We start from the raw sequence: 16,087 nt of genomic DNA on the forward strand, positions 1-16,087 counted from the left end.
CTATATGAGAGAAGAGTGTCTGCTATATGAGAGAAGAGTGTCTGCTATATGAGAGAAGAGTGTCTGCTATATGAGAGAAGAGTGTCTGCTATATGAGAGAAGAGTGTCTGCTATATGAGAGAAGAGTGTCTGCTATATGAGAGAAGAGTGTCTGCTATATGAGTGAAGAGTGTCTGCTATATGAGTGAAGAGTGTCTGCTATATGAGTGAAGAGTGTCTGCTATATGAGTGAAGAGTGTCTGCTATATGAGAGAAGAGTGTCTGCTATATGAGAGAAGAGTGTCTGCTATATGAGAGAAGAGTGTCTGCTATATGAGTGAAGAGTGTCTGCTATATGAGAGAAGAGTGTCTGCTATATGAGTGAAGAGTGTCTGCTATATGAGAGAAGAGTGTCTGCTATATGAGTGAAGAGTGTCTGCTATATGAGTGAAGAGTGTCTGCTATATGAGTGAAGAGTGTCTGCTATATGAGTGAAGAGTGTCTGCTATATGAGAGAAGAGTGTCTGCTATATGAGTGAAGAGTGTCTGCAATATGAGTGAAGAGTGTCTGCTATATGAGTGAAGAGTGTCTGCTATATGAGTGAAGAGTGTCTGCTATATGAGAGAAGAGTGTCTGCTATATGAGAGAAGAGTGTCTGCTATATGAGAGAAGAGTGTCTGCTATATGAGAGAAGAGTGTCTGCTATATGAGTGAAGAGTGTCTGCTATATGAGTGAAGAGTGTCTGCTATATGAGTGAAGAGTGTCTGCTATATGAGTGAAGAGTGTCTGCTATATGAGTGAAGAGTGTCTGCTATATGAGAGAAGAGTGTCTGCTATATGAGTGAAGAGTGTCTGCTATATGAGTGAAGAGTGTCTGCTATATGAGTGAAGAGTGTCTGCTATATGAGAGAAGAGTGTCTGCTATATGAGAGAAGAGTGTCTGCTATATGAGAGAAGAGTGTCTGCTATATGAGAGAAGAGTGTCTGCTATATGAGAGAAGAGTGTCTGCTATATGAGAGAAGAGTGTCTGCTATATGAGAGAAGAGTGTCTGCTATATGAGAGAAGAGTGTCTGCTATATGAGAGAAGAGTGTCTGCTATATGAGAGAAGAGTGTCTGCTATATGAGAGAAGAGTGTCTGCTATATGAGTGAAGAGTGTCTGCTATATGAGTGAAGAGTGTCTGCTATATGAGTGAAGAGTGTCTGCTATATGAGTGAAGAGTGTCTGCTATATGAGAGAAGAGTGTCTGCTATATGAGAGAAGAGTGTCTGCTATATGAGAGAAGAGTGTCTGCTATATGAGTGAAGAGTGTCTGCTATATGAGAGAAGAGTGTCTGCTATATGAGAGAAGAGTGTCTGCTATATGAGAGAAGAGTGTCTGCTATATGAGTGAAGAGTGTCTGCTATATGAGTGAAGAGTGTCTGCTATATGAGTGAAGAGTGTCTGCTATATGAGTGAAGAGTGTCTGCTGATGAAGAGTGTCTGCTATATGAGTGAAGAGTGTCTGCTATATGCTATATGAGTGAAGAGTGTCTGTGAAGAGTGTCTGCAATATGAGTGAAGAGTGTCTGCTATATGAGTGAAGAGTGTCTGCTATATGAGTGAAGAGTGTCTGCTATATGAGAGAAGAGTGTCTGCTATATGAGAGAAGAGTGTCTGCTATATGAGAGAAGAGTGTCTGCTATATGAGAGAAGAGTGTCTGCTATATGAGTGAAGAGTGTCTGCTATATGAGTGAAGAGTGTCTGCTATATGAGTGAAGAGTGTCTGCTATATGAGTGAAGAGTGTCTGCTATATGAGTGAAGAGTGTCTGCTATATGAGAGAAGAGTGTCTGCTATATGAGTGAAGAGTGTCTGCTATATGAGTGAAGAGTGTCTGCTATATGAGTGAAGAGTGTCTGCTATATGAGAGAAGAGTGTCTGCTATATGAGAGAAGAGTGTCTGCTATATGAGAGAAGAGTGTCTGCTATATGAGAGAAGAGTGTCTGCTATATGAGAGAAGAGTGTCTGCTATATGACAAAAAATGTACAAAAATGTACAATCATAACCTCAACCATTAGTGAGGAAAACGCTACTGACCCAAGATCAACGTCAAGAGGCACCTTCAGCCTACACTGCCTTACTTAGTTAGTGCTTTTTAAAACGGACCTGTGAGATGTAGCATCTATGTGCAGTCTGCAGGGACTGAATGGTCAGTGTGTGTACACGTGTGTGTACGTGGAGGGACAAGTGCCAGACAGTTTGACGGTATTGACGTAGGTAGGGTTAGTTAGGTTAACAAAAATAAGCCCTCTGAAATCCCATGGAAGAAAATTACAGTTGGGTTTTAAAGAGGGGAGACTTAAATATGGGGTGCGTCCCAATTAATATCTCCTTTTCCTGAAGTGTCCACTTGTTCAATACTGCCCACAAATGTAAAAACATTTGATAATTGGTGGCATGTGCTCGTGGGAATTTCCAACATCTATTTTTTTTTACACCACCTTTCAAATCAGTGAAGGGAAGTAAACAAGTGCACATTTCAGGAGGAAGGAGAGAGAATTGGGACCAGTCCAGGGTCTAATAGGTGACAAATCCTGATTGGTTAGAAATTGGGCATGTTCACCAGGTGTGTGGTATGACTGGCAACAATGGGATGGGGGAGCGTGTGGAGTAACAGCAACTGACTCACCTGGGTCGATCTGGGCATTGGCATTGGCTTGAAAGACCAGCAGCAGATAGAGCAGCATGGTGGGCCTTAAATGTCTGAGGACAGATATAGACAGAGGCTACATCTCTGAGAGAGAGAGAGAGAGAGAGAGAGAGAGAGAGAGAGAGGGGGGCAGATAGAGAGAGAGAGAGAGAGGGGCAGATAGAGAGAGAGAGAGAAGAGAGAGAGAGAGAGAGAGAGAGGGACACAGAGAGAGAGAGAGAGAGAGGGGGGGGGGGCAGATAGAGAGAGATAGAGAGAGAGGGGCAGATAGAGAGAGAGAGTGAGAGAGAGAGGGGGGGGCAGATAGAGAGAGATAGAGAGAGAGGGGCAGATAGAGAGAGAGAGTGAGAGAGAGAGAGAGAGAGAGAGAGAGAGAGAGAGAGGGACAGAAAGAGAGAGAGAGAGAGAGAGAGAGGGACAGAAAGAGAGAGAGAGAGAGAGAGGGACAGAGAGAGACAGAGACAGATAGACAGAGACAGAGAGAGAGAGAGAGAGGGACAGATAGAGACAGAGACAGATAGACAGAGACAGAGAGAGAGAGAGAGAGAGAGAGAGGGAGAGAGAGAGAGTGTGTGTTTTAGTCAAATGACCCATCACAATTTCTGGAAGGTCGTTGGTTCATAGCTACCATATTATTACATATTACCATTGTGCCCTTGAACAGGGCACTTAACCCCTACATGACCCTGGGCTCCTCTTTGTATGTGTTTGCAGAGCAAAATAGGAATTTCTGTCACAAGACAAATGAAGTCTGATTCTATTCTACTCAATTCTATTTCATATACAGTACCAGAAATACAAGTAACTATTATCCACTGATGATTGTAGTAAACACAGACCTGGTTATAACATTTATACTGCTGTAAATGCCACCGTATCATTCTGTGGTAGGCCATGATTAATATTTTGTATCATCTAACAGTTTCTTTGAAGGACTGTGTGAATCGCCTCGGGCCTTGAGAATGAGACACTGAACGTACTGTCAACTGAGGATGTTCACCCATGAAGCTACTGTTAGGCAGAGTGCACCAACGAAAACAAGAGATTCTATTGGACAAATTCAGTTAGGTACCGCACTGTTTCGTCCTGTTTTCTTCCGTTTTGGTTCCTAAATGATTCAATAACCTCACTGTCCCACTGTATCAACCTCCTCTTCTGAGCCTAGTCACTGTACTGTATCAACCTCCTCTACTGAGCCTAGTCACTGTACTGTATCAACCTCCTCTTCTGAGCCTAGTCACTGTACTGTATCAACCTCTTCTACTGAGCCTAGTCACTGTACTGTATCAACCTCCTCTACTGTATCAACCTCCTCTACTGTATCAACCTCCTCTACTGAGCCTAGTCACTGTACTGTATCAACCTCCTCTACTGTATCAACCTCCTCTACTGAGACTAGTCACTGTACTGTATCATACTCCTCTACTGAGCCTAGTCACTGTACTGTATCAACCTCCTCTACTGTATCAACCTCCTCTACTGAGCCTAGTCACTGTACTGTATCAACCTCCTCTACTAAGCCTAGTCACTGTACTGTATCAACCTCCTCTACTGAGCCTAGTCACTGTACTGTATCAACCTCCTCTTCTGAGCCTAGTCACTGTACTATATCAACCTCCTCTACTGTATCAACCTCCTCTACTGAGCCTAGTCACTGTACTGTATCAACCTCCTTTACTGAGCCTAGTCACTGTACTGTATCCACCTCCTCTACTGAGCCTAGTCACTGTCCCACTGTGTCAACCTCCTCTTCTGAGCCTAGTCACTGTACTGTATCAACCTCCTTTACTGAGCCTAGTCACTGTACTGTATCCACCTCCTCTACTGAGCCTAGTCACTGTACTGTATCAACCTCCTCTACTGAGCCTAGTCACTGTACTGTATCCACCTCCTCTACTGAGCCTAGTCACTGTACTGTATCAACCTCCTCTTCTGAGCCTAGTCACTGTACTGTATCAACCTCCTCTACTGAGACTAGTCACTGTACTGTATCAACCTCCTCTTCTGAGCCTAGTCACTGTACTGTATCAACCTCCTCTACTGAGCCTAGTCACTGTACTGTATCAACCTCCTCTACTGTATCAACCTCCTCTACTGTATCAACCTCCTCTACTGAGCCTAGTCACTGTACTGTATCAACCTCCTCTACTGAGCCTAGTCACTGTACTGTATCAACCTCCTCTACTGTATCAACCTCCTCTACTGAGCCTAGTCACTGTACTGTATCAACCTCCTCTACTGAGCCTAGTCACTGTACTGTATCAACCTCCTCTACTGTATCCACCTCCTCTACTGAGCCTAGTCACTGTACTGTATCAACCTCCTCTACTGTATCAACCTCCTCTACTGAGCCTAGTCACTGTACTGTATCAACCTCCTCTACTGAGCCTAGTCACTGTACTGTATCAACCTCCTCCACTGAGCCTAGTCACTGTACTGTATCAACCTCCTCTACTGTATCAACCTCCTCTACTGAGCCTAGTCACTGTACTGTATCAACCTCCTCTACTGAGCCTAGTCACTGTACTGTATCAACCTCCTCTACTGAGCCTAGTCACTGTACTGTATCCACCTCCTCTACTGAGCCTAGTCACTGTACTGTATCAACCTCCTCTTCTGAGCCTAGTCACTGTACTGTATCCACCTCCTCTACTGAGCCTAGTCACTGTCCCACTGTATCAACCTCCTTTACTGAGCCTAGTCACTGTACTGTATCCACCTCCTCTACTGAGCCTAGTCACTGTACTGTATCAACCTCCTCTACTGAGCCTAGTCACTGTACTGTATCCACCTCCTCTACTGAGCCTAGTCACTGTACTGTATCAACCTCCTCTACTGAGACTAGTCACTGTACTGTATCAACCTCCTCTACTGAGACTAGTCACTGTACTGTATCAACCTCCTCTTCTGAGCCTAGTCACTGTACTGTATCAACCTCCTCTACTGAGCCTAGTCACTGTACTGTATCAACCTCCTCTACTGTATCAACCTCCTCTACTGAGCCTAGTCACTGTCCCACTGTATCAACCTCCTCTTCTGAGCTTAGTCACTGTACTGTATCCACCTCCTCTTCTGAGCCTAGTCACTGTACTGTATCAACCTCCTCTACTGAGCCTAGTCACTGTACTGTATCAACCTCCTCTACTGTATCAACCTCCTCTACTGTATCAACCTCCTCTACTGAGCCTAGTCACTGTACTGTATCAACCTCCTCTACTGAGCCTAGTCACTGTACTGTATCAACCTCCTCTACTGAGCCTAGTCACTGTACTGTATCAACCTCCTCTACTGTATCAACCTCCTCTACTGAGCCTAGTCACTGTACTGTATCAACCTCCTCTACTGAGCCTAGTCTCTGTACTGTATCAACCTCCTCTACTGAGCCTAGTCACTGTACTGTACCCACCTACTCTTCTGAGCCTAGTCACTGTACTGTATCCACCTCCTCTACTGAGACTAGTCACTGTACTGTATCCACCTCCTCTACTGAGACTAGTCACTGTACTGTATCCACCTCCTCTACTGAGCCTAGTCACTGTACTGTATCAACCTCCTCTTCTGAGCTTAGTCACTGTACTGTATCAACCTCCTCTTCTGAGCCTAGTCACTGTACTGTATCAACCTTCTCCACTGAGCCTAGTCACTGTACTGTATCAACCTCCTCTTCCGAGCCTAGTCACTGTACTGTATCAACCTCCTCTACTGTATCAACCTCCTCTTCTGAGCCTAGTCACTGTACTGTATCAACCTCCTCTACTGTATCAACCTCCTCTACTGAGCCTAGTCACTGTACTGTATCAACCTCCTCTACTGAGCCTAGTCACTGTACTGTATCAACCTCCTCTACTGTATCAACCTCCTCTACTGAGCCTAGTCACTGTACTGTATCAACCTCCTCTACTGAGCCTAGTCACTGTACTGTATCAACCTCCTCTACTGTATCCACCTCCTCTACTGAGCCTAGTCACTGTACTGTATCAACCTCCTCTACTGTATCAACCTCCTCTACTGAGCCTAGTCACTGTACTGTATCAACCTCCTCTTCTGAGCCTAGTCACTGTACTGTATCAACCTCCTCTACTGAGCCTAGGCACTGTACTGTATCAACCTCCTCTACTGAGCCTAGTCACTGTACTGTATCAACCTCCTCTACTGAGCCTAGTCACTGTACTGTATCCACCTCCTCTACTGAGCCTAGTCACTGTACTGTATCAACCTCCTCTACTGTATCCACCTCCTCTACTGAGCCTAGTCACTGTACTGTATCAACCTCCTCTACTGAGCCTAGTCACTGTACTGCATCCACCTCCTCTACTGAGCCTAGTCACTGTACTGTATCAACCTCCTCTACTGTATCCACCTCCTCTACTGAGCCTAGCCACTGTACTGTAATCAACCTCCTCTACTGAGCCTAGTCACTGTACAGTATCAACCTCCTCTACTGTATCAACCTCCTTTACTGAGCCTAGTCACTGTACTGTATCAACCTCCTCTACTGAGCCTAGTCACTGTACTGTATCCACCTCCTCTACTGAGCCTAGTCACTGTACTGTACCAACCTCCTCTACTGTATCAACCTCCTCTACTGTATCAACCTCCTCTACTGAGCCTAGTCACTGTACTGTACCAACCTCCTCTACTGTATCAACCTCCTCTACTGTATCAACCTCCTCTACTGAGCCTAGTCACTGTACTGTATCCACCTCCTCTACTGAGCCTAGTCACTGTACTGTATCAACCTCCTTTACTGAGCCTAGTCACTGTACTGTATCCACCTCCTCTACTGAGCCTAGTCACTGTACTGTATCCACCTCCTCTACTGAGCCTAGTCACTGTACTGTACCAACCTCCTCTACTGTATCCACCTCCTCTACTGAGCCTAGTCACTGTACTGTATCAACCTCCTCTACTGAGCCTAGTCACTGTACTGTACCAACCTCCTCTACTGTATCCACCTCCTCTACTGAGCCTAGTCACTGTACTGTATCAACTTCCTCTACTGAGCCTAGTCACTGTACTGTATCAACCACCTCTACTGAGCCTAGTCACTTCGCATTGACAAAGATAACGTACATCGTCATGTTCCGAGAACGTTTTTGAAGTGTCGCTCAAACCCTACTTACTGTATACTGCACATCCTCATGTTTCTTCAGAAATGCAACATTGAAACATTCTCTCCCTCGTATTCACCATCTCAGCCCCATACCAGTGTCTACATACTGTATGTGAAAACAGTGCATTTCTGTGCTCTGCATTTCTATGATCTGCATTTCTATGATCTGCATTTCTGTGCTCTGCATTTCTATGATCTGTATTTCTATGATCTGCATTTCTATGATCTGCATTTCTATGATCTGCATTTCCATCATCTGCATTTCTATGATCTGCATTTCTATGATCTGCAGATAAAAAGATGCACACAAAAAAAGGTGCACTTTAATGATGTCATCGAAAGTAAAAACAGGAAGAAGATAGGACCATGAGATCTGCAGTCACACAGGAAGCAGGGAAATGCCATCCACCCCCTGGCTGATGTAATCAGATTGCACTTTTTATAGGACCTTTCTTCTTCTTATCTTTTTAACTTCAGAAAATAGAAACGCGCCATTTTCACATAGACATTGGTGTGGCGCTGAAGATGATGAATATGAGGTTGAAAAGTGGTATAAACTTCCCCGTTAAGTTTTCCTGCCCTGGCTCCTGTCTATCGTCTACTAACCCTGTCTTCTCTAAATCTTTCCCAATGTATTGACCCCTTCCCCCACACGTCTCTCTCTCTCTCTCTCTCTCTCTCTCTCGTTGTTTTCAAAGCTCTTGTTGCTTACTGTTCCCAGGAGTCTGGATCTCTGGATATAGGCCCAAGAAGAGCCTGGAGCCTTGCCAGAGTACTGTGCCTGGGAAACACCACAGTTTTCTGGGCTGAGCCACTGGCACAGGCCTTCTTTTATTGCCAACTTAGATTGAAAGAAAAATAATGGTTTCAGGGTAAAATCCCTCATGGAGTGAATAGTGTGATACATGCTCACAGTCAACAATAATCAAAAACTTGCAAACACTCAGCAATGGCAATCCCACATGTTGACTTGTTGACTAGATGCTTGTATTACTATCCCCGTGGGAACTGGAAATCCTCACAAGTCCCCACAAGGATAGTAAAACAAGGACAATTCTCTATAACGGGGAAATGTCCCACATTCCCACGAGGACAAAGGCTATTCTAAATTTAGGGTTAGGGTTACAATTTGGGTTAGGGGTTAGGGTTAGGGGTTAAGGTTAGGGTTTGGGTTAGGGGTTAGGGTTAAGGTTAGGGGTTAAGGTTAGGGTTAGGGGTTAAGGTTAGGGTTTGGGTTAGGGGTTAAGGTTAGGGTTAGGGGTTAAGGTTAGGGTTAGGGGTTAAGGTTAGGGTTTGGGTTAGGGGTTAAGGTTAGGGTTAGGGGTTAAGGTTAGGGTTTGGGTTTGGGGTTAAGGTTAGGGTTAGGGGTTAAGGTTAGGGTTTGGGGTTAGGGGTTAAGGTTAGGGTTTGGGTTAGGGGTTACGGTTAGGGTTTGGGTTAGGGGTTAAGGTTAGGATTAGGGGTTAGGGAAAATGGGATTTGAAATGGAAATCCATTTTAGGTCCCTGCAAGGATAGTAAAATGTATGGTGCGTGTGTGTGTGTGATCCATCCATGTTGTTATTTGGGGTTGACAAGTTTACAAACCCTGGACATAAACCCCAGGCCCACGCAGAGTTCTTACGCAATGCTCCAAAATGAATTCAGACCCCTCCCACCCCCCTCATGTCTTTAAATGAATTCAGACCCCTCCCACCCCCTTCATGTCTTTAAATGAATTCAGACCCCTCCCACCCCCTTCATGTCTTTAAATGAATTCAGACCCGTCCCACCCCCTTCATGTCTTTGCAGCACATAGCAACTTCTGCTTTTTTCACTTTGTTCAGGATCCTTGCATCCTGCCATGTCACCATGCTGTGAAAGTGTAAAGATGGTCTCTCTCTCTCTCTCTCTCGCTCTCTTTCAACATTACGCTGGGAAAACCTCAGCTGCACTGAGGGCAGTCTAACTCATATTGTTGAGAAAGACTAGCAGAGAGAGAGAGAGAAAGAAAGAGAGAGAGAGAGACAGAGAGAGCGAGAGAGAGAGAGAAAGATAGAGAGAGAGTGAAAGAGAGAGAGAGTGAGAGACAGAGAGAGAGAGAGAGAGAGAGGGGGGGGGGGAGTGGAACAGATAAACAGATGAACGGTGAGGGGAGGGATGGAAAGTCAGGAAATGTATGGAAAGAAAGAGAGAGAGATAGAGAGAAAAGGAGGAGGGGGATTGGGTGAGGCAGATAGTTACAGCTGGTTTATCTAATCCTTGAATCAAGCCGAGGCCTGTTCAACAAAGAGATTCCTCTGTCCTTGCTCATCTTTCTAAGGGTCTCACGTGACCAGGCCCGGAGCCGAGCTGAGCAGCAGGGTTACAGACCCTGGACCTTGCTGCAGAGCACCAGAGAGAGAGAGAGAGTGAGAGAGTGTGAGCGGGTTTCACAGCCAGACAGCAACCCCTCCCTTTCCAAGCCTCCCATCTCATCTTCCTTAACCCTACATCAGCACAGCAAACAGTCATAAACCCCCCCCCAAATTCCAAACATACGACGCAATCCAGAGATCACATTCTCCCATACAGGACCGAGCATGTCCTCTTTTTTTCCCAGAGGTGAATGAAACTGGAGTTGACTGAGAACAAAGCACAGAACAGAACAGTGTCTACTCCAGAGTCATATGTCTGAAGAGTTGGCTCAGTGAGGTTTCTGCATTATGATGCATTCACATGACACGTCAACATTCTACGGCAGCCATGTTAGAACCCCATTGACGTGACGTGGGAAATATTTAAACAATGCTATGTAACACCGACTGTCTAATATTAGAACACTTTTCCAAATGTTGGCCCAACATTAATTAGTGCTTATATTTGTCCTGATACACACTTGTAGATGTTTGTTGTATGAGTGTGTAATGGCAATGTGTGTCTTCCATATCTAAACTCCCCCTGAGATACCCGCAGGGACTGGGGTCACAGCCAGGGTCACCATATCTAAACTCCCTCTGAGATACCCGCAGGGACTGGGGTCACAACCAGGGTCACCATATCCAAACTCCCCCTGAGATACCCGCAGGGACTGGGGTCACAGCCAGGGTCACCATATCCAAACTCCCCCTGAGATACCCGCAGGGACTGGGGTCACAACCAGGGTCACCATATCCAAACTCCCCCTGAGATACCCGCAGGGACTGGGGTCACAACCAGGGTCACCATATCCAAACTCCCCCTGAGATACCCACAGGGACTGGGGTCACAACCAGGGTCACCATATCTAAACTCCCCCTGAGATACCCGCAGGGACTGGGGTCACAGCCAGGGTCACCATATCCAAACTCCCCCTGAGATACCCGCAGGGACTGGGGTCACAGCCAGGGTCACCATATCCAAACTCCCCCTGAGATACCCGCAGGGACTGGGGTCACAGCCAGGGTCACCATATCCAAACTCCCCCTGAGATACCCGCAGGGACTGGGGTCACAACCAGGGTCACCATATCCAAACTCCCCCTGAGATACCCGCAGGGACTGGGGTCACAGCCAGGGTCGCCATATCCAAACTCCCCCTGAGATACCCGCAGGGACTGGGGTCACAACCAGGGTCACCATATCCAAACTCCCACTGAGATACCCGCAGGGACTGGGGTCACAGCCAGGGTCACCATATCCAAACCCCCCCTGAGATACCCGCAGGGACTGGGGTCACAGCCAGGGTCACCATATCCAAACTCCCCCTGAGATACCCGCAGGGACTGGGGTCACAACCAGGGTCACCATATCCAAACTCCCCCTGAGATACCCGCAGGGACTGGGGTCACAGCCCCTGGAGCAATTGGGGTTAAGTGCCTTGCTCAAGGGCACAGCAACATATTTTTCACTTTGTTGGCTCTGGGATTCAAATTATGCTACACCACGATGATAAACAGTGTACAAGGGCTATGTGCCATGGGGAGGGCAGGCTAGAAACCAACACCCCCATGATAAACAGCGTACAACAGTTATGTGCTCTGTGGAGGGCAGGATAGAAACCAACAGGCTAGAAACCAACACCCTCATGATAAACAGTGTACAATGGCTATGTGCTCTGGGGAGGTCAGGATAGAAACCAACACCCCCATGATAAACAGTGACCAAAGGCTATGTGCTCTGTGGAGGGCAGGCTAGAAACAAACACTCCCATGATAAACAGTGAACAACGGCTATTATCAATGAACCTACCAGGTACAACCCCAAATCAGTAAACACGGGCACCCTCATAGATGTCATCCTAACTAACTCACCCTCCAAATACACCTCTGCTGTTTTCAATCAAGATCTCAGCGATCACTGCCTCATTGCCTGCATCCGTAATGGGTCTGCGACCAAACGACCACCCCTCTTCACTCTCAAACGCTCCTTAAAACACTTCTGCGAGCAGGCCTTTCTAATCGACCTGGCCGGGGTATCCTGGAATGACATTGACCTCATACCGTCAGTAGATGATGCCTGGCTATTCTTTAAAAGTGCCTTCCGGGGCCTCCCGGGTGGCGCAGTGGTTAAGGGCGCTGTACTGCAGCGCCAGCTGTGCCATCAGAGTCCCTGGGTTCTCGACAGCCTTGGTTTCTCAAATGATTGCCTCGCCTGGTTTACCAACTACTTCTCTGATAGAGTTCAGTGTGTCAAATCTAAGGGGCTGCTGTCCGGACCTCTGGCAGTCTCTATGGGTGTGCCACAGGGTTCAATTCTCGGGCCGACTCTCTTCTCTGTATACATCAATGATGTTGCTCTTGCTGCTGGTGATTCTCTGAACCACCTCTACACAGACGACACCCTTCTGTATACTTCTGGCCCCTCTTTGGACACTGTGTTAACTAATCTCCAGACGAGCTTCAATGTCATACAACTCTCCTTCCGTGGCCTCCAACTGCTCTTAAACGCAAGTAAAACTAAATACATGCTATTCAATCGATCACTGCCCGCACCTGCTCGCCCGTCCAGCATCACTACTCTGGACGGTTCTGACTTACATGGACAACTACAAATACCTGGGTGTCTGGTTAGACTGTAAACTCTCCTTTCAGACTCACATTAAGCATCTCCAACCCAAAATTAAATCTAGAATTGGCTTCCTATATCGCAACAAAGCAGCCTTCATTCATGCTGCCAAACATACGCTGGTAAAACTGATCATCCTACCGATCCTTGACTTCGGTGATGTCATCTATAAAATAGCCTCCAACACTCTACTCAACAAACTGGATGCAGTCTATCACAGTGCCATCCGTTTTGTCACCAAAGCCCCATACACTACCCACCATTGCGACCTGTACGCTCTCGTTGGTTGGCCCTTGCTTCATACTCGTCGCCAAACCCACTGGCTACAGGTTATCTACAAGTCTCTGCTAGGTAAAGCCATGCCTTAATCTCAGCTCACTGGTCACCATAGCAGCACCCACTCGTAGCACGCGCTTCAGCAGGTATATCTCACTGGTCACCCCCAAAGCCAATTCCTCCTTTGGTCGTCTTTCCTTCCAGTTCTCTGCTGCCCATGACTGGAACGAACTGCAAAAATCTCTGAAGCTGGAGACTCACATCTCCCTCACTAGCTTTAAGCACCAGCTGTCAGAGCACCTCACATATCACCACACCTGTACATAGCCCATCTGTAAACAGACCATCTATCTACCTCATCCCCATACTGTATTTATTTATTTATCTTGCTCCTTTGCACCCCAGTATCTCTACTTGCACATTCATCTTCTGCCAATCTACCATTCCAGTGTTTAACTGCTATATTGTAATTACTTCGCCACCATGGCCTATTTATTTCCTTAACTTACCTCATTTTCACTCACTGTATATAGACTTTTTGATTTATTTTGTTCTACTGTATTATTGACTATGTTTTGTTATTCCATGTGTAACTCTGTGTTGTTGTATGTGTCGAATTGCTATGCTTTATCTTGGCCAGGTCGCAGTTGCAAATGAGAACTTGTTCTCAACTGGCCTACCTGGTTAAATAAAGGTGTTCTCAACTAGCCTACCTGGTTAAATAAAGGTGTTCTCAACTAGTCTACCTGGTTAAATAAAGGTGTTCTCAACTAGCCTACCTGGTTAAATAAATAAAACATGTGCTCTGGGGAGGGCAGGCTAGAAACCAACACCCCCATGATAAACAGTGTACAACGGCTATGTGCTCTGGGGAGGGAAAAACCTGCATGCTCTCCTTCACTGCCTTCAATCCTTATCCCAGTCTGCTGTTCCCACATGCTTCAAGAGGGCCACCATTGTTCCTGTTCCCAAGCGAAGGTAACTGAGCAAAATAACTATCGCCCTGTAGCACTCACTTCCGTCATCATGAAGTGCTTTGAGAGACTAATCAAGGATCATATCAACTCCACCCTAACTGACACACTAGACCCACTCCAATTTGCTTACCGCCCCAATAGGTCCACAGACGATGCAATCGCAATCACACTGCACACTGCCCTAACCCATCTGGACAAGAGGAATACCTGTGTTAGAATGCTGTTCATCGACTACAGCTCAGCATTTAACACCATAGTACCCTCCAAACTCGTCATTAAGCTCGAGACCCTGGGTCTCAACCCCGCCCTGTGCAACGGGGTCCTGGACTTCCTGACGGGCCACCCCCAGGTGGTGAGGGTAGGTAACAACATCTCCACCCCGCTTATCCTCAACGCTGGGGCCCCACAAGGGTGAATTCTCAGACCTCTCCTGTATTCCCTGTTCACCCATGACTGCGTGGCCATGCACGCCTCCAACTCAATCATCAAGTTTGCAGACGACACTACAGTGGTAGGCTTGATTACCAAAACGACGAGACGGCCTACAGGGAGGAGGTGAGGGCCCTCGGAGTGTGGTGTCAGGAAAATAACCTCACACTCAATGTCAACAAAACAAAGGAGATGATCGTGTACTTCAGGAAACAGCAGAGGGAGCAGCCCCCTATCCACATCGACGGGACAGCAGTGGAGAAGGTGTCAAGTTTTAAGTTCCTCGGCGTACACATCACAGACAAACTGAAATGGCCCACCCACACAGACAACGTGGTGAAGAAGGCGCAACAGCGCCTCTTCAACCTCAGGAGGCTAAAGAAATTTGGCATGTCACCAAAAACACTCACAAACTTTTACAGATGCACAATCGAGAGCATCCTGTCGGGCTGTATCGCCGCCTGGTACAGCAACTGCTCCGCCCACAACTGTAAGGCTCTCCAGAGGGTAGTGAGGTCTGCACAACGCATCACCGGGGGAAAACTACCTGCCCTCCAGGACACCTACACCACCCGATGTCACAGGAAGGCCAAAAAGATCATCAAGGACAACAACCACCCGAGCCACTGCCTGTTCACCCCGCAATCATCCAGAAGGCGAGGTCAGTACAGGTGCATCAAAGCAGGGACCGAGAGAATGAAAAAACAGCCTCTATCTCAAGGCCATCAGACTGTTAAACAGCCACCACTAACATTGAGTGGCTGCTGCCAACATACTGACTCATCTCTAGCCACTTTAATAATAAAAAAATTGATGGAATAAATGTATCACTAGCCACTTTAAACAATGCCACTTTATATAATGTTTACATACCCTACATTACTCATCTCATAGGTATATACTGTACTCTATACCATCTACTGCATCTTGCCTATACAGTTCGGCCATCGCTCATTCATATATTTTTATGTACATATTCTTATTCATTCCTTTACACTTGTGTGTATAAGTTAGTTGTTGTGAAATCGTTAGGTTAGATTACTTGTTAGATATTACTGCATGGTCGGAACTAGAAGCACAAGCATTTCGCTACATTCGCATTATCATCTGCTAACCATGTGTATGTGACAAATCAAATTTGATTTGATGTGCTCTGTGGAGGGCAGGATAGAAACCAACACCCCCATGATAAACAGTGTACAACAGGTATGTGCTCTGGGGAGGGCAGGCTAGAAACCAACACCCCCATGATAAACAGCATACAACGGCTATGTGCTCTGGGGAGTGCAGGATAGAAACCAACACCCCCATGATAAACAGTGTACAACAGGTATGTGATCTGGGGAGGACAGGCTAGAAACCAACACCCTCATGATAAACAGTGTACAACGGCTATGTGCTCTGGGGAGGGCAGGCTGGAAACCAAACCACAACCTGCACATGCATACACATGTTGACGCACACGCACATATAGACACGGACAAACATCACGCACACACACCATCATGTTTACATTAATGTTCAGGACTTTTTCAGGAGTGAAAATTGATTCTCATTCAAAATTCTATTTTCCTGAACCCCTAACCCTTAACCTAACCCTTGTCTTTACCCT

At 46.4% G+C, this 16,087-nt stretch overlaps 1 protein-coding gene across 3 annotated transcripts in view; it reads right to left on the reverse strand.

Moving 5' to 3' along the window:
* LOC139410587 (discoidin domain receptor family, member 2, like) overlaps positions 1 to 16,087 on the reverse strand; it is a 55,671-nt gene that overhangs the window by 25,179 nt on the left and 14,405 nt on the right. For all 3 annotated transcript variants that reach the window (XM_071155884.1, XM_071155883.1, XM_071155882.1), the window contains exon 2: positions 2,658 to 2,762. In XM_071155884.1, the coding sequence (XP_071011985.1) occupies positions 2,658 to 2,715 (58 nt within the window). In that variant the 5' untranslated portion in view covers positions 2,716 to 2,762. The remainder of the gene's footprint in view (positions 1 to 2,657; positions 2,763 to 16,087) is intronic.

Source organism: Oncorhynchus clarkii, chromosome 6, assembly GCF_045791955.1.
Source record: "Oncorhynchus clarkii lewisi isolate Uvic-CL-2024 chromosome 6, UVic_Ocla_1.0, whole genome shotgun sequence".
NCBI classification, from domain to species: Eukaryota; Metazoa; Chordata; class Actinopteri; order Salmoniformes; family Salmonidae; genus Oncorhynchus; species Oncorhynchus clarkii.